This window comes from Megalops cyprinoides, chromosome 17 (assembly GCF_013368585.1).
Source record: "Megalops cyprinoides isolate fMegCyp1 chromosome 17, fMegCyp1.pri, whole genome shotgun sequence".
Classification (NCBI taxonomy): domain Eukaryota; kingdom Metazoa; phylum Chordata; class Actinopteri; order Elopiformes; family Megalopidae; genus Megalops; species Megalops cyprinoides.
The window spans coordinates 26,896,053-26,917,493 of NC_050599.1; the positions used below are offsets into that span (position 1 = coordinate 26,896,053).

The window sequence follows — 21,441 nt, forward strand, 5'->3', positions numbered from 1 at the left end:
TTGCATCACAAGATTGGCTCCACCCCCAGCTTGAGCGAATGCACAGAAAGTTGACCAGGACCATTCATTCCTGCTGTCTACCCAACTATGTTCACTCACCTGAACTTGTCTATTTCTCCTGTTTGTTTTCTTTGATGCATATGATTACACTGTGCAAGTGTAAGTGCAAGTGAATATATTGAAACAGAATACTTTTTTAACTCTGTGCTTCATGTAATTGCATAATTGTGCGTCAGTTATACAGAAGTCTTTTTTGTCATAGTTTGCCTTTATTAAGGAAACAGGCAAGGCTTTCCTTTAACTCCAAGACTTTTCACAAGGACAACTCCCAGCTTCTCTCCAGCCATGCCATGCGTGATAGACCGCTGTAGCCATTGTGTGAAGCTGGCTGTTTGTTACTTTGACCCAGTCATATGTATGTGTGTGTAGCCGCTCCACTACCCGAATTACATTCCCATGTTGGGTATGTCTGCAAAGTAAAGGAGACAGGCAAGAGGGCTGAGGCGGACATCCTCAGGTTCAAGGAGAGAGATAGGGGAGATGGGTACGTCCTGTACTCTGATGGGGGGGGGGGGGGGGGGGGGGTAGAACTGTCACAGGCAGTAACACGTGTTGTTGCGAAGAGGGGGATTAAGTTTGTTTTTTTTTTCGCACACCCCCTTACCACTCTCACCACCCCTGCACTATTCACTGCAGAGTGCCTGCCATTCCAGCTGGGAGACAGAGAGGGGACCCACAGCTGCAAGCCCATAGCTCCTGTCGTGCTTCCACACACAGTGCAGGGTATTTCTGTCAGGTGGCAGCTCTCATTACTATTGTGTCTCGTGGCAGCGTGAGTACCATTCAGCTCGTTAAAACAAGAATAAAAACTGTGATGAGGCAGGGTGACAAGCTTGGCAATATCGATCTGGCTCAAGCTACCATTTACAATATTTAGTGAACAATGAATGTATCAGCTGGACTGTGTCGTCAGATATGTGTGAGCAAAAAATAAAATAAAACATACTCTACATCATTTTGCTCTTTCAAATGCATTCAATGACAACTGATGGAAAAATCACAAATGGCCTCCATTCAGCACAGCTCTGTGTGTGTGACCCTGGCCTTCTCGCAAACATCCAAGAGTGAAGCCTGCAGCTGGAGTGGCGAGTGAGCCCGCAAAGGTGCTGCCGTCCCTGGGCCCAGCATGTGAGCAAGCTGGTGGTGGGGGAGGCAGGGACTCCCAGGGCAGGGGAGAACAACGAGGGCTTTGTGTGCCTGCCCATGGGGAACAGCAGGTGGTTGGCCACCGCGCGACAAATTCGACGCCCCCCCTCCCCCATGACCGAACATATGCTATCACATGCTTACATCCCACTAACACTGGCACCGCGGGCTCTTTGGAGCAGCACTGGTGGGGTTTAGCTGCGGCAGGCTTGAAAGGCGAGCACCGTCACGCCTCGCGCTGTGGCCCCCTGATTTCCCCAGCTAAAATAGACGCTCCTAAGCCTCCCTTGGCACTGCCAGCCATCCTGACACATTCCCCAGGAAGAGACACCCAGAACAGGTGAAAAGGCTGGAAATAGGGCCCTCCCCCCTCCCGCTTCATTTTTGCTGGAGAAAAGACAGGCCCTGTTGTGGGGGTGTTATTGTTTTTTGGGGTGGATAGGGGAATCCTCAGGTCAGTTGGGAGAGCTAATTGGGGTTGCGCAAATCCCTGCAGTGAAACATCCCCCCCACACCTTGCCCCAAAGGCCCGTTCCTTGTGTGTCAGTTTGGGGTGCCAGCGTCCCACGGCTGTCCCCTGTTCCCCGGCGGGTCCCCCACCAGCTGGAGTTCCTCGAGCGCAGAGCCACAGTCCCAGATCAGCAAACAGCGCCAGCGGTGTCATACGCTCCCAGCATTTGTGAGCTGTGGGAAACTCATTCCCCTCATAAAAATCATATCCCCTCCCAAGTTCCTCAATGTGTGTCTCATGGCTCACATGTTGACATGTGTCATTTGCCCAATGCGTTGCCATTTTTGTGTATTGCACAATTCCCACCCCCACCCCCCCATACACACACACCTAAATATTGTATAGCTGTCCCGTTGGTCTGTAGTCGCAAGTCTCATTCCATTACATTATGTACTGTGTATTCTCAGTACACAGTGCTTTATCCATGACATCGCATACTGACCCAGGATCAGTGCCAGACTACATACAAGCAACTGCTTGACTGGGACCAAATATGTGTGTCGCTGTACAGTCATACAGTGTAGGCAAAGGAGGTAAAGCAGTGAAAACTGTAGTCAAATGGAGTAAGAGGGATTGCCTCTCCCTGCTCCATCCTCCACTCAGTCAATCAGTCTATCTTTTATATCTATATTTTAGTATAGCAGCATTTACAAACAGGTTGCCACACAGCACTTCACAATGGACATTTTCCAGAGGAAATAATAGAACAGAAAAACAACAATTGAGCCAATTTGGGAAGAACTGGAAAACTGCTAAGACAGCCCCTAAAGTGGCTAAATCTCTTTGCTGATGTCCTCCCTTCTCTGGCATTCCTCAGCTTGAAAGCCAAACAGGGCCGCGCCAAGCCCTAACTCCTATTAGGATGAGTTAATTACAGATGGGGCTCCTCTAATTAAAACAGGCACCCGCACACCTCGGAATGTTTGCTCTGGATTCCAGCGTCGCCCTGGCAGCCGGCGACCCAGTGCCCTGAGCTGAGCCGTGATTGGGAGAGAGAGCTTTTGTTGAACCAGCAGCCCCCTCGACATACACACACTTCAGATATAGGACAGACATGTGACATGTGCTGATGTCATAATTAACTTGGGCATGTTCACCGTGTATGGTCAATGTATACTGCATCTGCCAATGACATTGATGTCCACATTTAAATGAAGGACAACAGAGTTTCCTCATCCTCATTGATATAGTCTCATATGGTCTTCTTTTCAATTTAACTAATGCTAATATTGCATCAAATGTCATGTAACATTATTTATCTACTTGGAAAAAGCAACATGACAAAATCTCCTGTTGACAATCCAAAAGTACCCATGCATTTTATCAGAAAAGGAAATAAACCCTAAATATATTGGAATTAGCAAGATACAATAAAAATATGTGGAAAAATTAAGTTCATGTAAACATTGCCTCATAGAATAAAAATATATAATACCAAAATTGTGAAGGAAGCAACATTTTAGCTCAAAATAATACTGACATTGTATCCCAAATTGTTAAACTTAGTTCTTCATTGATGTTTAAATAAAAAAAAGCTTTTAACAACCCTCACTGAGTTGTGTCTGTCTAAGATCATGAATATTAAAGTGGAAATTAGAAGGAGAAATGTGAGTTTGCTGCAACCTGTCAGCGTTAAAATGATCTCACAGCGTTCGGCGAGAATGGAGAGCTCCCACTGGGGATTGTGGGTAATTAGGTTACTGGGTTGCCAGTGTCAGGAAATTGAAAGATAATCCTAATCAGATTTGTGTTTCCAGGGAATCGAAGAATTTATATAAATAGATGAAATCTCCTGGTACCTTTTGTGAAAGATAATATAGTTTGCTTGACCATGCGTACAAACCTTGGGATAAGAGCAAAGATGGTGGATGAAACATGGTGGATGTTACTGCTGTCCAACATCAACATGCCTGAAATACGGCCCAACCAGTTTGGTTGGATAGAATCCCGAATTCTGGCTTGTTTTTCCACATAAAATACTCCTAATACCCTCCCATTTACTGACACAAAAATAAAAAATAAAAATAAAAAGGGAAAAAACCAATTTGATTGGATCATACTTACGGGTATCACATGGTCCTTTTGAAAGACCATGATCCTGGGAAACATTGAGAAAGCATGGTCAAATTTGGCCAAATTATTGTCCAGCAAGGGCAAAAAAACAAAAGTTTATCAGACAGATGCAGACTTTACAGATATGCTTTGAGTGGAGGGCATGGGGATAAAAACACATCAGACATAATATTGGTAACGAGACAAATAAAAATTGGGATAACTGACAGTATCATGATCGTGAATATGGTGCTATACAGTTCAAGGACTCCCCACCCACGTTTACAGAGCACTGGCATCCCTCAGCTTTGCTATTTGCACACCTTTGCAGGCAGCCGAATGGTCACACATTTTCTGCATTAATCTAAAGAACAGACTTCCCATCCCTCATACAGGGAGTGCGGCCTTGACAGTGCCCACCGTTGCTTCTAATCCAATAAGAGAGCTCCGTCCTCTCTTCTCCCCCGCCGGACCTGCGCTGCCCACTGACCTCTAGCTGAGCACTGTCCAGGCACATCTCTGGCGTGAGCCGCCAGAGGATGAAACCACCAAGGCAAATTATATTAACGTGATTGGTAGTGGACCCACATCCTCCAGTTTTTGCAGACTAAAGTGATGGAGTTATTAAGCACGTGCTCCTCTTGCCCTTCCCCCTTAGCAGAGGAGCACCTGCTTTGACACACTTTTGGCCGACCTTTCATTTCCCTTCAGTGTGTCCTCCGTGCTGGATTAAGTATATGCGGCATGTGTCAGCAGGGGCCACTAGTGTATTGGAGTGGTATTACGGGTCTGCGACAGATAAAAGGCTCCTTTTTGGGTTGAATATGTTTTACCCTTGTGGTGTGTCTGCGCCTGAGTGTGTGCATGTGTGAAAGTGTGTGAGTGTGTGCGTGTGTGTGTGTCAGTGAAACTCCCCCTGAACATTGTCATCTCAATCAATCTTGTGAGCTGTCTTAGCAGTTTGAGATCTGTTCTGAGGCTAATTCAGAGAAAGCCAGAGAAAGAATGCAACTGTTTTGTTAGAAAAAATGTTTTCATTTCCAACATGCTTCAAGTAATACGTTCTGAATACTACCTAAATGTAGAGCTATCCTCTTCCTAATACACAGAGTAAATTTGTATGGCTGGAAGTGCCCTGTTCAAATTTTTATTCAAAGAATGAAGGACACAACAGGTTTCTACAGTGTAAAAAAATCAGTCTGAAGGGAATGATTTTAATTGAATTGGATTTAAATTAAATTATCTAAATTGAGGGAGAGAGGGTGTATGTATTTGAACATATGTGTCAGGCTGGCCTCAGTAGTTCAGCATGTTTTTTTTTGACACATGTCAAACTCAGGGGTGCGTCTGGACCGGGTGCGAGGTGGCAGACAGAAGTACAAGAGGAGGATGGATGCAGAAAGCAGCAACTACCTGGGCATCACGCTTACCCCACCTGCCAAAAAGCCAGGTGAGCAGTCTCATCTCTCCCATAATCCACTGCTGCATAGTTGAGTTTATCTTTGTCTGGCCATTACATACACTAAATCAATTAATCAGGCTGAGATATTGTTTATTTTAATGTGTGCAATATCAGGATAGCAGAATTAAGAACTGATCAGAACAGCATAAGTTAACTTGTGGTAGGGCTTGAATGCTATTTTGCTCACACTCATGGGTCTGTGAGTTGTTGTTAGCCTGATCTGACACTGTTGCTCATTTAACGTGAATGGATACACTTATCTTCTATTGTGCTGGAAGTCGCTCTGGACAATAGCATCTGCTAAATGCATGTAATGTAATGTTATGTAATGTAATGTAATATAAAGTGTGATATTTGCATCTTTCTCCCTCACTAAAGTAGTTGAATAGTTTCATTTACAGCATCTTACTAAGAGAGTGTTATTACCTATGCATGTGCGTGTGTCTTTCTGTATTTGTGAATGTGTGTGTGTTTTACGTTTGAATAACCACAACTTTTTCCTCCTCTTTTCCATCTCTCTCCCTCCCCCCATCCCTCTCTCTCTCTCTCAGTGACAAAGATTGTGTCCCACCTCCTGGTCGCAGAGCCGGAGAAGATCTACGCCATGCCAGACCCCTCCCTTCCCGAGGGTGACATCAAGGCCCTGACTACGCTGTGTGACCTGGCTGACCGCGAGCTGGTGGTTATCATTGGCTGGGCCAAGCACATCCCAGGCAAGACCATGCGCCTGGGGCCTCCTGACCCACGGACCCATAAACCCACAGCCTCTCACACAGCACCCAATATACCTCATCAGTCAGAATCAGACAGGATCTGCACCCGTTCCTGGTGTCATGGCAGTCTGTTTTACACTGTAGATATCCATTTCCTACTGATGAATGTTTTCTTAAAAGGATGCAATCAATGTTGTTTCAAAAGAGGACTTATCAAATGTCTTTGGAGTCTAAACTGTGGTTAATGCAAGAAATTGACATGACAGCAAAAAATGTGCTTGCTTTCAATTACGCATCTGTACCTGATATTGGAGGTAAGGAAAAAAAGTTGAACTGAAAGACAAGTTAGGATTTGGGAAAAATCAGGACTGAGGTAGATGTGTATTGATTGCATTATTGAAGTGACTTTTTAAAAAAATCTATAATCTATAATGTTTCCAGGAACAGTATCCGAGGTTGTATTGCACTAAAATTCCAGTCAAGTGCCAACCTCCCACCCCCCAAAAAAACCATGTACTCTGAAAGCATACAGACACAGGCTCACACACAGGCACGAGTGCACACACGCACCGCGGCACACGCACACTCTGCTGCTATGGGAAAATCAGAGCTAGCTGTAGAAAAGTAAATCAATACAGTGTCACTAAAAACCTCTTTTTTCATTAAGGGGGGGGGGGGGGTCGGTGTTAAGGGGGGGGAGCCTGTGTTAAAGAGGTAGGGCTGTGCTAAAGGGGTGTAGGCTGCCTTAAAGTGAAGAGCACTGTGAGTGTATTCCATGATCATTGGACAGGGGAAAGTGAAAACACAGCAGTACTTTGTGCACAACTAGGAAGGTTACATTTTTAAGACATGATAAAGGAGGTGCCTCAGCTGGAGGCTCTTCAACCACTTATATCCTAATTGTCTGGTCCCTTGTACCAGATATAGGGCACCAGCTAACACAGACTTTTATGCAGCGTCATGTTGAAATCCTACAGCATTATGTAATACTTATCCCAATAACTTATCCATTACATAATAACTTAGCCTAATCCCTCTGTAGACAGTCCCTTGTGCTGTTGCACCCTTTTGTGAGGGATGAGGCCAGCCCTTCTGCCATTTCTGCCATTACCTACGCCATTCACCGCGTCATCATGCCGATTACCCAGCATGCCCCTGTCCATTGCGTGCCCGATAACCAGGCAGAACTGCTGCCCCTCTGCTTTTGGGGGATTTGGCTGTAATCTGGTACAGGCTGTACCAGGTAAGGATGGCATCTGGTAAGGAGATTAGAGGGCAGGGCTCGCGCTCACCCCATCCCCTGCGGCGTGCTGAGTCAGCACAGGTGAGTTTAGAGGCCAGCCTACTCAGGAGTGGGTCACCCAAATTCCCTGTGCCACACCCTTGCCTGGTCTCTGCTGGGGTCGACACTGCAGTACCTGACCAAAAAGTGTTTATTGTTGGTTTAGCTTTGGTGGAATGCACTGTGAGGTCTATGGAATTTTGATGAGATATTTACATTGTCACCTTTTTGATTTGATAGTAATTGGTTAGCAGATGAGTTCATGTTTTATATTTCATTTTCTTTATCATATAACAATTTTTTAGCATTATTATTATTAGCAGTAGCAGTAGTTGTAGCAGTCGTAGTGATAATAGTAGTAGTAGTGGTAATAGTAGTAGTAATATTCATGACTTGCTTCAGGCCCATTTAAAGTCCATTTCCTTTTATGTAAAACCTACTACAGGGAGTCCCAGCTTCATAAAGGTCTGGTTTACAATGACCCATACATTATGTTCTTTATTTATAAAAAATTCAGCTTTAATGTTTTACAACAGAATGAGAGAAAGGCTGAGGGGGTCAAAAACAACCGCAAGAAAAAGATACCTGGCAGATTAAAAAGTGATTAAAAGTTTTATCAGGAACACATAAAATTGGGGACCACCTGTATTTCATTTTCAAGAGACGAAGGGTAATTCTCATTTTAATTGTACGAGGATAAAGTTTCTATCTGTTGCTGCAGGATTATCAGACCTAAGCAGATTACAGAGAGCTCAACAGGCTCACACCAGAAGAGCTGTAACCAATCAGGTAAACAGACACAATAATAATGAACATATCTGCCACATTTACAACAGTGCTTACTGGAACTAACCTGGAGTGTCATATGGACATAACAGGTCTCAGCAAATGTTACCAAAGCTATACTGTATTGTCAGAAATCCTCTGTCTTTTTTGGGGGGTCACTGCAAAGACACACCTAGCCAAGGGAACTTACACTTTTTAACCCAGAACGCCCCCCTCCCAAGGATCATGCTCTTGTCTGCCAATCACAAAATTCCCTCCTCCACCAACCTCAAACCCCCTGCCTCCCTTTTTTGCTGTGGAGCTGAGATATTTTAACCCACTTTGCTAAGAAGTATTCTGTTTGCACTTTCCTTTACAGTGCTTTATTACCAAGTAATTACCCAGTAATTAGCTAGTGGTAGTATGTTGTTAGACAATAATTAAATATTTTTAGTTGGCAAGTTCCATTAAACTAACATTAACATAACCATACATATAAACTACTTTGCAGCTTTAATACCACTTAATTTCAGTGTTACTGTCACTTTGCTGGTTAATCTTTGCTTAGTGTTTTTGTGTAGCTATCCACACACTCAGGGGATGCTGTTGTAATGTTATCATATTTCTTACCATATTGCATTTTGGCCTGAGATGTAAAGTGCAGGCTCCTTATTTGTTGTAAGTACATTGATTAATAGAAATCACTAATGATGATCCACAGGTGTAAGCCATTGAGCATGTACCTCTTTGTCACTGTCCTGTCTAGTGAAGCCTATAATAACCACACTTTCCATATGGTCAAGGCCCATATGAACATTTTTGTGGCCTTATCAAACCTGTATCAAAACTGGTATCAAACCTGCAGACTTGTAACAGTTCTGCCTACTGACAGTGTGATAGCAATGGAAGCAGAAGTTTAGCTGTCACCTGTAGTCTTAGATTAACACACATGCAGAAACACATTCACTCATACACACACGCACGCACGCACACACACACATACACACAGCATATTTACTATATACCTGTAATGTATTGAGTGACTACTTTAATTTTCTAAACAGCATTTCATTTACTCAGAGGCCCTTTGCAGGCAAAGCACAAATGCACTAGACATGGTCGGCACAGGAAGGTCACACTATGTTATGGCATGTTTGGAATTGCCTTAGCCTGTTCGCTTTGATTGAAGGTAAATAACCTGTTCAGTGCTGTGCTGATAACAGTGATTTGCGCCTATTGGTAGTTTTTAGAGGAGAGATTTATTATAGAAATGCCGGAGAGGTCATAGCAGCTGGCTGAGGTGAGATTGCCTGGTGGGGGGGGGGCACCTGACTGCAAGAAAGCTGATGGTAAGCTGTGATAGATCAGCACCCCCCTAGACCCAGAGTCCTGACCGGGGATGAACTACAATGGGTCTACGGGAGGGTTGTCAGTAGGGGTCACGTCGGACTGCCTTGTAATTTGATCCCCTTTTCTGACCTGACCTCATGCCCTGGTGAGGACTAGAAATAATATTAAGTTTTAATCAAATATGAGGGTGGAGGAGATGGAGGTGGGGTGTAGGGGTAGGAGGTGAAGAGACATGCAACTTGATTGGAAGTAGCTCTTCTTTCCACAGGTGATGTCGTTCCCCCATATCACTTCCAATGAAAAAAAAATTCATAGAGCAAGTTTCCACCACCACCGATACCACAGACCCAATGCATGCATCACAGGACGGTGGAGATTCGTGGTGGGGTGCATACCTGCTGCCTGTAGAAAACTGTCCATCTCAGTGAGGGGGTGGTCTTTTGACGGTCGATCGCCGTGGCCCGTTTGATGCCACCCACGCATCCGGTCAAGGTGTAGAGAGGCAGCAGGTCAAAAACGGAGAGGCGAATATCGATATTTCATCAGAGGAAAACCGCCTGCCTGTGTGACACTAATCTCTGCCATTGTCAGGCACCGCGAGCGCAGCTCGAGCTGGGGAGCCAGGAAGGCACTTTATTACACCATCAAATTGAGTGGAAAGAAAAATGGCGGGACCCCATTTAGAGCAATCGTTCAGACTCTCACAGAGAGGTGGAGAAGGAGAAGCACTGCTCCTTCATTTGGTGGACTTCTGTTGTCAAACATAATTACAGGTCGTTGGGTTTACTGTGTGCACTTTGCTTGAAGTGTGGTAGTCTCATATTTGTCTTGTATGGTGAATGTTGCGCTCTTCATTAACCATGTGAACACTGGCTGTCAGAGGCCCATGTAGGAAGGCGATTTTTTGCTGCTTTGTCATTGTAGGTGTGCCCTCTTGTGCATTGACTGTTTCACACAGTCATCAAAGTAACCATTCAATGATATCACTAAAATTACTTGTAATTGTGATAGCAATATATATACCACCTTCCCGCCTTGTGTGTAACACTTACAGTTTTGAGTCACAGTGTCAGTACTTCGGCCCCCTAGCTGTTGTTTTGGTGTTCTCCCTGTCTGTCAATGTGGTCCATGTGCTTTTGTTTACTGACCCCATGTGTTCCAGCCCTGCCCCGTTCTCTGCCCTGTCCCTGCCCACCCGATTTCCTGATCGCCTCCACCTGCCTGCCTGCCCACCTGCATCCCATCTCCTCGTCAGCACAGCAATATATCTTCCCTGCTTGTCTCTGTCTTGTTGCCAGTTCGTTGCAGTATTATTTTTTTTTGCCTGTCTCATTCCCACCTGTGTATTCTACTTTGGAGTTTCCTGTGCTGAGCTTGCCTGTTCCTTGACTTCATTTCTGCCTGCCATTTTGCCCTGATTGCCTGATCCGCCTGCCTGTCTGGTCTGACCCTCGCCTGCCTTGTTTACGACCCCGGCCCCTCGTCTGCCCCGCTTCGGACTGCTTCCTTGGTTTTGACGCTGCCTGTTCTGACATTCCGTACCCGCCCTGCGACTTCAATAAACCACTTAGAACCTGATTACTTCTGGTCTGCATTTGAGTCCATGCCTGTGCCCTGACACAGCCAATTTTTATGTATTTTTATTTGTCCTTATTGAAATGTTCCAAAACTGCATGTTTTATTAACCCTTTCACACGTAACCTATTTTTATGCTCTGTAGCATGCATGTTACGATACATGGTTCCTTTTGTTTTCATTTCCATTATTAAGCTTCTCATAGTTTTCAGTTAGAATTTGCTATATTTTTTAACATTAAATCGCTGTTTCCTCAAAGCTAAAATTAGCTAGAATTTTTCCAATCTAGTTTTCTAATCGCATCGGTTTTAGCATACATGCTAAAGGGCAAATCACATCGGTGTGACCGTTCACACAAAAGGGTTAAAAATAAATATTATTTCTACCCACCACTTATTTAATTTAATTGTCTGGAGTGGTTGTGTGTGTGTGTGTGTGTGTGTGTGCACACGAGCGTGCGCTTGTGTTTGGGGTGGGGGGGGGCAAGAAAAAATATTTGCACCGGTGCCAATCATTTACGCTACAGCGTGTGAATGAATGACCACTGGAGTATTTTGACATTAATAGTTTAGTTAATAGTTTTATCCTGAAGCCTGTGTTGTGTATTGATGATGGAATGCAGCTTCAGTGCACAGACAAACTGGTGTCATGTTTGATGCTAGAGTACAATATTCCAAATTTTCCTTAAAACACTGGGTAGTGACTGGCATCAAAATTTGGCTCGTGAGCCACATGAGCAATGGGAGAAAGATTGCCCATTTTTACACCTATAATACACTTGTAATAAGCAAGTAACATATTTAAGCTATTATGACCAAAAGGTTTATGCTTATTGTATTTCTGTTTTTTCTCTTCATGACTTCATAGAGGAAATAGAAAGGAATGAAACTTATACCTTGAGGAGTTACCCTCTCCATAATAGCCATACAAGGGAACAGTTCTTTGTGTTTAGAGGACAGTGACTGCTCTTTTTATTTTTCTATTGTGTTTGTCTCATCTGCTTGTGTCGGGGATATCCTGTCTTGTCTGTCAGTGCGCTGCAACCAATCGGACAGCTCCATTCTCTTGACCATGGATTTCCCCTCAGGCTCAGGGGGGCTAGTGGATCCTGCAGCACTGTGTCCTCTGTATTTATCAGATTGACATGAAAAAGCGGGCACCCTTTCACCCTATATTTGATGATAGGAAGAGTGAGGCCCAAAATGGGTGCAGCTGTCATGAGTTCTCAGTGCTTTGAACCAGTCATAGTGTTTTATTATGGTGGGCAAATTCATTTGGTTGGCTTTTGCAATCTTTGGCTCTTGACTGACAGCACACAGCAGCTCCACCCATTGTGGGGCTCATGGTTCATCCTTCTCCCAACCTCTAAATATATAAGCTCCTCCTGTCCATCCAATACCTTAGAACGCTGTGGACTGTCAGGTCAGGCCAGCCCAGTAAACATCACAGCCAGCTCTCCCTCAGACAAACATCATTAATTTAATAACAGAAAACAGTACAGGGGAGAGTTTGTTTGCTGGGGCACTGCAGCAGACGGCTGCCTTTTCATCACATGGGAGCAGATGAGATAGTGACAGAATGCTAATAAATGCAATGATCCCAACCAGCAGACCAGAAGGATGAATTTGCTGTCCCAGGGCCTGGGCGGGAGACAGAGATCAGGCTAGAGGGGCGAGGGTTTTGTCGACAGCTGTGGGTTATCGGCTCTCTCATGTGACACAGCTCTTGCGATTTGATTCATCTCCGAAATGGATCCTCCCGTCATTGCATCATTATTGAGCATGAGGAATGACTTAGGCGTGCAGTCACTGAGCATTCAGCTAGGGATCTAGTATTGTGGCTGCTGCTGTCAGGGGCAGAGGGGGAGGACTTGGACAGGGTGTTAGGTCCTTATGGACCCCTCTCTCTTTCTGGAGAGTCTCTATGTCCTCTTTTCCTCTCTCCCAGTTCTGTTGTGTGCCTCTGCCACCCGACCCCTAAACCTGCAGTTTACAGTAGTTTAAGTATGTTCTCTAACCTACTGTTTTTCAATCCTACTCCTGGAGGCCCACTGTCCTGCATATCGTCTATCTATCCTTGCTCTACCTAACTGACTGAACTCATCAATGGCAATTTTGATCAGTCGAGCACATCTGATTTAATCAAGCAGCAAGGATAGATAGAAGATATGCAGGGCAGTAGGCCTCCAGGAGTAGGATTGAGAAACACTGCTAGTCTAACCCCTCCATGAGAAAAACACACTGGCTGATTAGCTTGCTGAGAGGGGCAGGAGCTCCACAGGCACTGAGGAAAAGCTGGAAAGACTCAAGTTTCAAAGTTCTCCACCGCTGGCACTGATTTACGGCCTTCCTTTGAGCTGGGCCGAAAAGCAGAGGGGTTGTCTACCTAAGAGGGCTTTCCAGAGTGCGTTTAAAAATACACACCGACAAAACACATGCTTTCACTGCAGGGATGCGCCGCAGTGACCTGAACTGACACTGCTGTAAGTAGCATTCAGTTTCGATGGGCTCTGTGAATTTGATTAGCTCAATTCAATTTAACTGTGATACACCATGCCCCTAAATGCTCTTTGCATGCCAAGAGCAGATTCTTGTCACAGACTGTACACTGATATTGGCCCAGTATTAGTGATAGCCCTACAGCAATAGAATTATTTACAAATGCTTACTGGGTGACCAAGCACCTTAGAACCATCTCATAGAAGTACATAAGAACAGAGGACCCTTTGTATCAGGAGAGTAGTGTGACTGAGGATCAGACCCCCTGCAGGTGTACCATGGAGTGGAGTTGTCGCAAGTAGGAGTGATGAGATGTCTCCTTGGCTCTCACTCCCCAACCCCCCCCCCCCCCCCCCCCCCCCACAGGCTTCTCCAACCTGACGCTGGGAGACCAGATGAGCCTCCTGCAGAGTGCATGGATGGAGATCCTGGTCCTGAGCATCGTGTTCCGCTCGCTGCCCTACGAGGATGAGCTGGTCTACGCCGAGGACTACGTGATGGACGAGGAGCACTCGCGCCTCACGGGCTTGCTGGACCTGTACGCCTCCATCCTGCACCTGGTCCGCAGGTACAAGAAGCTCCGCGTGGAGAAGGAGGAGTTCGTCACGCTCAAAGCTATCGCCCTCACCAACTCAGGTAAAGGGAGAGCGGGCGCTTGCGCAAAAACAGAACAGACTCTTGTGGCACCGCTGGCAGTGAAGTGTGCGTTTAGTTTCTGCATTTTCACTGGTTTATCCCTGCTAGCTTACAGTGAAGGCCACTTTCATTTTTGTGCTAGTAGATGTCATGAAGTGTTGTGAAAAGTCAATATACAATTATATAAATAAAAACAAAAATATATAATAAATTATTTGACATGCACTTTAAATGCACCAAATGTAATTATTACAGTTACATTTACAGACACATTGTTAAAAATATTTAATAAATAAAATATTAAAATATTTAATAAATAATCATTTTGCCTATATTTTATGTTTCTGAACACTGAAAACATATTTGAATATGAATGAACATGTAAATAGGTAACATATAAATATTACATATGTATATAATATATATAAATATATATATATATATAAATATATATAAATATGTAAACATGTAAAGATTGAGGTTAGATATAACCTAAGCCAGCCAAATACTTGACCATTTCCAGTTTTCAAATATTTTCTTCTAACATTAGATTGCCATTACCACTGATTGGATAGTTTTCATATTTCATCATGTCACATATTACATATGAAAACAGTCCATTAAAAATACAACCAGAGAGACAACTTAAAGTTACACAAATAAATGCCCTATCTTCCCTTCCAAGGAGTAAGACAAGAAGTAAGACAAAGCAATAAATTCACTAATAAACAAAATATGTATCACTAAGATCCCAGTGGGCATGTTATCGCTGGGCTGAAGCGCTTGTGGTGGGATCCAGTTGTGGTAAATAAAAATGGCAGTGAAAGAGAGTGGGATGAGGGCAGGTTTTAATTGGACGCCCTCGGGCCTGTGCTATTTCGTTCTGTAACAGTAGCTGCCGAGTGCACCAGCCAAGGGGGAGATGAATCTGCCATTTCATTAGCAGCGCGGGGGGCTGTCAATACAATCTGTTAAGTGAAATGGAATGATTTACAGCCCTGCTTTAAGCCAGGCTGAGGGGCAGGGGTCATCGTTTTTAAGAGGGCTTTCCACGGTGCATTTAAAAATACACACCAGCAAAAGGCGTGCTTTCACAGAACAATATGTTCCGCGTCAGCTCAAAACTTACACTGCTGTGCCTGACATACAGTTTTTTCAGGCTGCGCAAAGTGGTCTTTTCAGTTTACCCCCAATGCACTGTGTCATTAATTTTGAAGAATCAATGTAAGCAGGTGTTACTACTTTCCCGCATGACATTATGAGTTCAGCAGTCAGTGAAATGAAAGAATAATATTGTTTAAGAGGCAGGTCAAGAACTGAACAGGCTATGTTCAGTGGATGCAAAAACCTCATTGGGACCTTTTCACCATCTTGTGGTAAAATGAAGGTACTGTCATTGCCTTAGGGGAGCTGGAAACTTATTCAGTGAATGAATGAGGGTTACTACTTTTTCTAGGACTAAATAGTAGCAGACATAGTAGCAGACAAAACTAAAACACTTTATTAACAAAATGTGAAAGGATCAAAGACAGTTTTACTGTTTTGTCAGATTGCTTCATGCATTATTACATTCATACAAGTATTGTAGGAAGTCTAGAGTCTGAGGGATACTCTCATCTTTGTGGTCTTTGTAGTAGCCACAGGATGTGAATTTGTCAAAGCATTAGCAGTGTTGGGGCCATCAAAACAATGTGTTCAGTTGAGTGCGAAGAGCATTGCAGGGCACAGGGACTGAGTATGTGTGAACATGGCACACCTATTACACAGTTTGCTACCCAGAGGGTCTGTCCCACATTGGCCGGTGCTGGCACGGGCTTCATTTGATTCCGCCTGGTTTAATAGTAGAAATGCTGACTGAGGCATCTGATTTACCCCTGACGATAAAGGGGGAGCAAGGGACAGGGTTCATCAAAATGTTTCAAGAAGGCATCCGAGAGTTTGCTCTTCCGGGTGCCCTGAATTTTCAGCTGTTATTTTTTCAACTGGCAGTTTGCCCATTAAATCAACATGGGGACTCTCAGAGTCAGATGGTTTCATTCAGCAGGTGTGGTGTATAGCAAGCATAGTGGTAGGAAAATGGCTAAGCCTACTCGCAGTGGCTACGTCAAAAGTGTATCAAGTGTATCAAAAGATGAGCAAGTATCCAAAGGCTTGAAAGGCCACTACGGTGCCAAATTTAAGATCAGGGATCACAGAAGCACCAAACAGCTATCATTAGGGCTGGGTATCAAGGCTCGGTACTTTTAAAGCACCGACTGAATAATGTCGGTGTTACCGAGTATCAAAATCTGTTTACTCTCGTTTGATCGTTCAATAAATATCAGACATTTTGTAAAATGCACCAAAGGTTCTGATTGGCTGACAGCGCACAGCACTGCATACACCAAAAAGATTGGAACAAGAATTTACAATGGTAAGGCTTGAACTTTAATGGTTACTGAACTGCGTATGAACATCGAGATATATATACGGATCGAGCCCGCACTTGCCAGTCAGTGATAATGAGCGCAGACAGTCTTGTAGCGAAGGCTATCATAAACAGTTCCCTTGACAAGGGTGGTCCTGGCTGAAATGTTTTAACTTTCTGAATGAATGAGTGGACAACTACACCAAGGTTACTGACTACACCAAGGTTACTGACATCCGATGTGTAGATATAGCTAGTTTCCTCATTGTAATGGGTTCTTAGCTAAAAATCTCAGACAAAAATAAAGCTAACTAGCTGCAAACATTTGTCAGTGCCTAAAAGCGGAACAAGTAAGTGTGACCGTTGTCACTTATAATTGTGCTTGCTAGCTTGCTGGGCAGCTATATTGATTTCAGAAGGATTTGTTATGAAGCTATATAAAATTGTTATTTTAATTCCTGTGAGCTGCATATAAAGCTATTACATGAAAAATGACATGTTATTTGCTCGCTATAAACGAAGTCATTTTTTTCATAACCCACATTGTCTCTGATGTTAGCTAGTTCAGGCCACACAGATTCACAAATCATTGCTAGCTAGCATTAGCTACCTACCTTAGGCATTATTGTTATAAATGGATTGAAAATATGACTGTAAACCCCTTTGTTTGGTAGAATAATAAAATGGTAAAATAATTTTGTACATTTCATATTTCATTATTTATGAAAGCTCTTCATACAGTTGTTCAGTAAGAGAACAATAAATACTTTGCACTGTGGAAATTGAGAAGTGTTGGTTTATTTTGTCAAATGAAATGAAAATTTTGGTTATTGCAGAAAAAAATTGCTTACAACATTAACGAGCATAATGAGGTACCGAAAAAAGTATCATTACAGTAGCACCGAATTCCAGCTACTGGTATTGGCATCGATACCGAAAAATTTTAAAGGATACCCAGCCCTAGCTATCATGCTGATAAAAACACAACATGGGGGGTACTGGAAGTTTATACAGGCCATTAACATCAACCTGGCTTCACTGGAGCAGTGCAAGGTCATGAAGGAGGTTGCAGGAGTGATGACCCACTGAGAGTGTGGACCCTAGGTTCCCTACACCATACTCCAGCACCATAACCACTACTTGACCATACTGGTCCATATTACTGTAGAGCTCTGTGCTGCGAGGTGCTGGGTTTCCTATTAGTGATGCTGATGCTGTCTCTCTCCACCCCTTGCAGACTCCATGCACATAGAGGATGTGGAGGCTGTTCAGAAGCTCCAGGACTCTCTCCACGAGGCCCTGCAGGAATACGAGGGTGGCCAGCACCAGGAGGACCCGCGGCGAGCGGGCAAGCTGCTCATGACCCTCCCCCTGCTGCGGCAGACGGCTGCCAAGGCCGTGCAGCACTTCTACAGCATCAAGGCCCAGGGAAAGGTGCCCATGCATAAACTCTTCCTGGAGATGCTGGAGGCCAAGGTCTGACGGAGAGCCCGGTCAGATGCCAGATGACGGGACAGGGGGAAGGGGGAGGCGATTTCCTGACTCTGATGTGTGGAAACTAGACTGCTACTTCTGCTGCTTTTTGGACCCGTGACTTTTTCAAAGAAAGGGGTGCACAAAAAGATGGTGCAGTGAGGGTTTAAAGTATAAATGCAAATTGTGCACATCAATTTAGAATATAATGATGTGTGATAGACGCTTTGTACAGAGGTAAGTGTTTTCATTTTCATTGCAGTTGGTTCCATCCATGGTCTGTTTTATGGAATGGAACCACTGTCTCATTCTCTAGGTCCAGAGGAGTTGTGCACAGCTTAGCTTTTTAACTATGGTTTTGAAAGCAAAGTGTGCATATGCATAATGATGAAACTGAAATGCTAGCTAAAACAAAGGGTTTTTTTTCTTGTGTATTTCAAACTCAGTCGCGTGGCATCCTGGGTGCTCTCTGGCTATGTAGATAGTTAACACAAGAAAAGCTCTATATTCTTAAGAGTCTGGAACACTGGAAAGTCTAATATATCCTTCTCTCAGATATGAACAAATGCAGCCGATCCACATCCAGATGTCTCCAGCTGTAACTCTCCAAAGCTTTGTGTGAAACATCAGTGCAAAACACAGGGGAGTCTAGAAAAAGATGGAAACTTGATGAACTGATCTAGAGCATTGTAGATGAGCAGCGATTCATGTGTATGAACACAGCAATAAGGCAATCTGTTGTCACGGCTTACTGATTGACCTCAAATAGTCTCAGCTCTGTTCTTTCTGTGTGAAACTAATGTTCTGGCGTGTGTGTGTGTGTGTGTGTGTGTGTGTGTGTGTGTGTGTGTGTGTGTGTGTGTTTGTATCACCATGTGTGTGTGATTCCCATGATGAAAAGGAAAACTTACACTACCCCTTGGGCCAGATTTTAGTCACTGTTACTTCAGAGGGAATACATTGTGGCAGAAGGCGGGTGAACCCAACAGGGGCAAGAAGGGAGAATACAAGACGATTGGCAAGGGGGATCTCAAAGACATTATATGGGGCAGTGGATTTCTAGCAGGTTCCATTTTTCAACAATTAACAGGCCACAGATTATAGATCACAAGCTTTACCCACATGGTGAGCCCTGCCCATAGAAAAAAAAAAGCCATGCCTCTACTCTGTCCATTCCAGAAGCTGGCTGATGTTATTTTAGCTACAGTGGATTAACAGGAGCCCATTCAAATGAAAAGTGAACATTAGGGACGAGGTTGACTTGTTCACAGCCATTTTTAATATTATAGATGGCAGGAGGCTGTGGCTGTGTGCCTGAAGTAGTAATAAAGGCTTTTAGAAGTGCTCCAAGTGACTCAGTCAGTAACACACTCATCTGGAGTGTGGGCTGTCTTATTAGCCTGCAACAGCTGGGAGCCCACAGTGGTGGAACGCATAAGTTTTGCTGTGGGATAGGAATAGAAGGATAGAGGGATGGGTAAGCCAGCCACGGTCTCGTTGTCACACTGCACGTATCCTCCAGTTAGTTCCCACTTCACTTTGGTGCACTGTGGGACTTGTTGTGTGAAAAATATCTCTGTTAGCATGCAGGTGTGTCAGAGGATTGCGCTTGCCTAGCCTGCATTCCTGCTAGTACAGAGATTATAGCTATGAGATGAATATATAGTAGTACAACTGAAGATCACATAACTTGGGTGAAAAATAGGAAAAATGAAACAAAGCTATCTGAGCTATGGCATGTGCCATTCTCTCATTTGGTCTGCACACTGATGTTATGGTATCTCATTTGTAGATAACCCTGGTCATGGAGTGCCAGAGGTCCTCCAGATGTTTGTTCCGTACCTAAATGTATCGATCACCTGGCTGAACTAATGGAGGTGAAGGTGTGTTCAAGATGCTTACTGTATTACTATTCAGAGTGACCTATAGAATCAGATCTTGTGGCACTGTAGGAAGTAGGTGGTCGCTCTTGAAGCACTGGCTTGACACTAGCTTGGTGCACTCTTTAGCAATCAGGAGTAAGGTGACTGATTCAGTTGTGTGGAATTAAAACTGACTTATGCTGCTTTTTGCTGTTCGCCTTTGACAGAACACAAAGGCAAACAGTTCTGAGACAACTGTGATGTGACAGACTATGGTTCTGTGTCAGTCCATGAATTTAATTGGCAGGGAGAGCTCCCAAGCCCTTACTTTCATTAGAGCTCATTGGTCGACAGGCTCAAGTTTGCCCCACCCCCACCGCAAGCAGCCATTAACAGGTGCTGTTTTCAACCCACAGATCCAAATTTTATAGCTGACATGATGATAATAATCTATTACAGCTATGGTAATTCTATTTCATTGAGCTGAACAAACAGTATGTAGAATGGCAATGCATATTAGATATATAAACCAATCTCTTATTGCTCCCACCTGGGTATATGTAGGATGTGTTGTCTACATTTTTCAGTATTCAATTTTCAATTTTCATATATAGACAGTGCACATTTAGATTATGGCTGAGACAACTGGTGGAGAATGTACAGCCCAAACTAATCTGTACTATTCTTTGCGCCCTATCTTCTGAGAGTCAACAACAGTAGTACGTATAAATTGGCATTGACTCATTGGAAAATAAAGCAGAGCCCCCATAGTATTTCAACTCATGAACCCCCCAGACCAAGCAAAGAATGTGACCGATATATAAATACAAATATGATCCCAACAATAATCTACCAAACCAAATGTCGAATAAATTATTAAAAGCTTTGCAATGCACTGATACAAAATCTTCTGGACTTTACAGACATGATTCAGGATCACAAATGTTGCTTGTGTGTAAGGTTAGGTGATGAAAGAGTTTCCTGGGTCACTGTTGGTCAAATCAGAACATTTGAGGACATTTAAAGAGTACAGTTAAACATGGTGTGTTAGCTGTCATAAAGTGAAAACCCAGAGATATCCAGATCACAATTACTTCATAGGTCTGGGAGTTATGTCTGTAGTAGATTTTATGGAAACCGGGGTCATGTCCTTGATGAATTTGAAAGATCTGTTTGTCATTTTCCATGCTGGATTTTACAGATATGGGAGTCATATTTTCAACAGAATTTATGAATTTATAACCTGGAAGAGCATTACCATTTATGTTCTTGACATACAATAAGTTCACACAAGTAACTGTAAAGTTGAATATTACCTCTATATGATATGTTTTAACAACAATAATTATTATATTTTTTTCTGTATATTTCTCCTCTACCAGCACTTTGAGATTGTAAAATGAAAAGCGCTTTACAAATAAAATGCATTGTTGTTGGGTTAAAAACAAAAGTAAGAGTAATTTGTCACATGCAGATAGACTTTGTGAGTTAACCAAGTTAATCTAAAGGGATATGTATATTAATTGATGTTGTTGTATGGTTGTTGTGTATAATGTTGGAAATATTACTAATAACCACTGACTGCAGAGACTAATTTGGCATGGTCCCTCTGGCTGATGTCAGTATAGAAAGAATTCACAAAAGGCACA

General features: G+C 43.5%; 1 protein-coding gene across 2 annotated transcripts in view; it reads left to right on the forward strand.

The window, feature by feature from the left end:
* Window positions 1–17,939, forward strand: part of LOC118791986 (steroid hormone receptor ERR2-like) — a 41,246-nt gene extending 23,307 nt beyond the window's left edge. The window contains exons 4-7 of one of the 2 annotated variants that reach the window (XM_036549607.1): window positions 5,109–5,219; window positions 5,783–5,944; window positions 13,781–14,050; window positions 17,695–17,939. In XM_036549607.1, coding sequence (XP_036405500.1) covers window positions 5,109–5,219; window positions 5,783–5,944; window positions 13,781–14,050; window positions 17,695–17,939 — 788 coding nt within the window. Of the gene's footprint in view, window positions 1–5,108; window positions 5,259–5,782; window positions 5,945–13,780; window positions 14,051–17,694 lie in introns of both variants that reach the window. The other variant, XM_036549608.1, reaches the window with a different exon arrangement.
* Window positions 17,940–21,441: the final 3,502 nt, after the last annotated feature.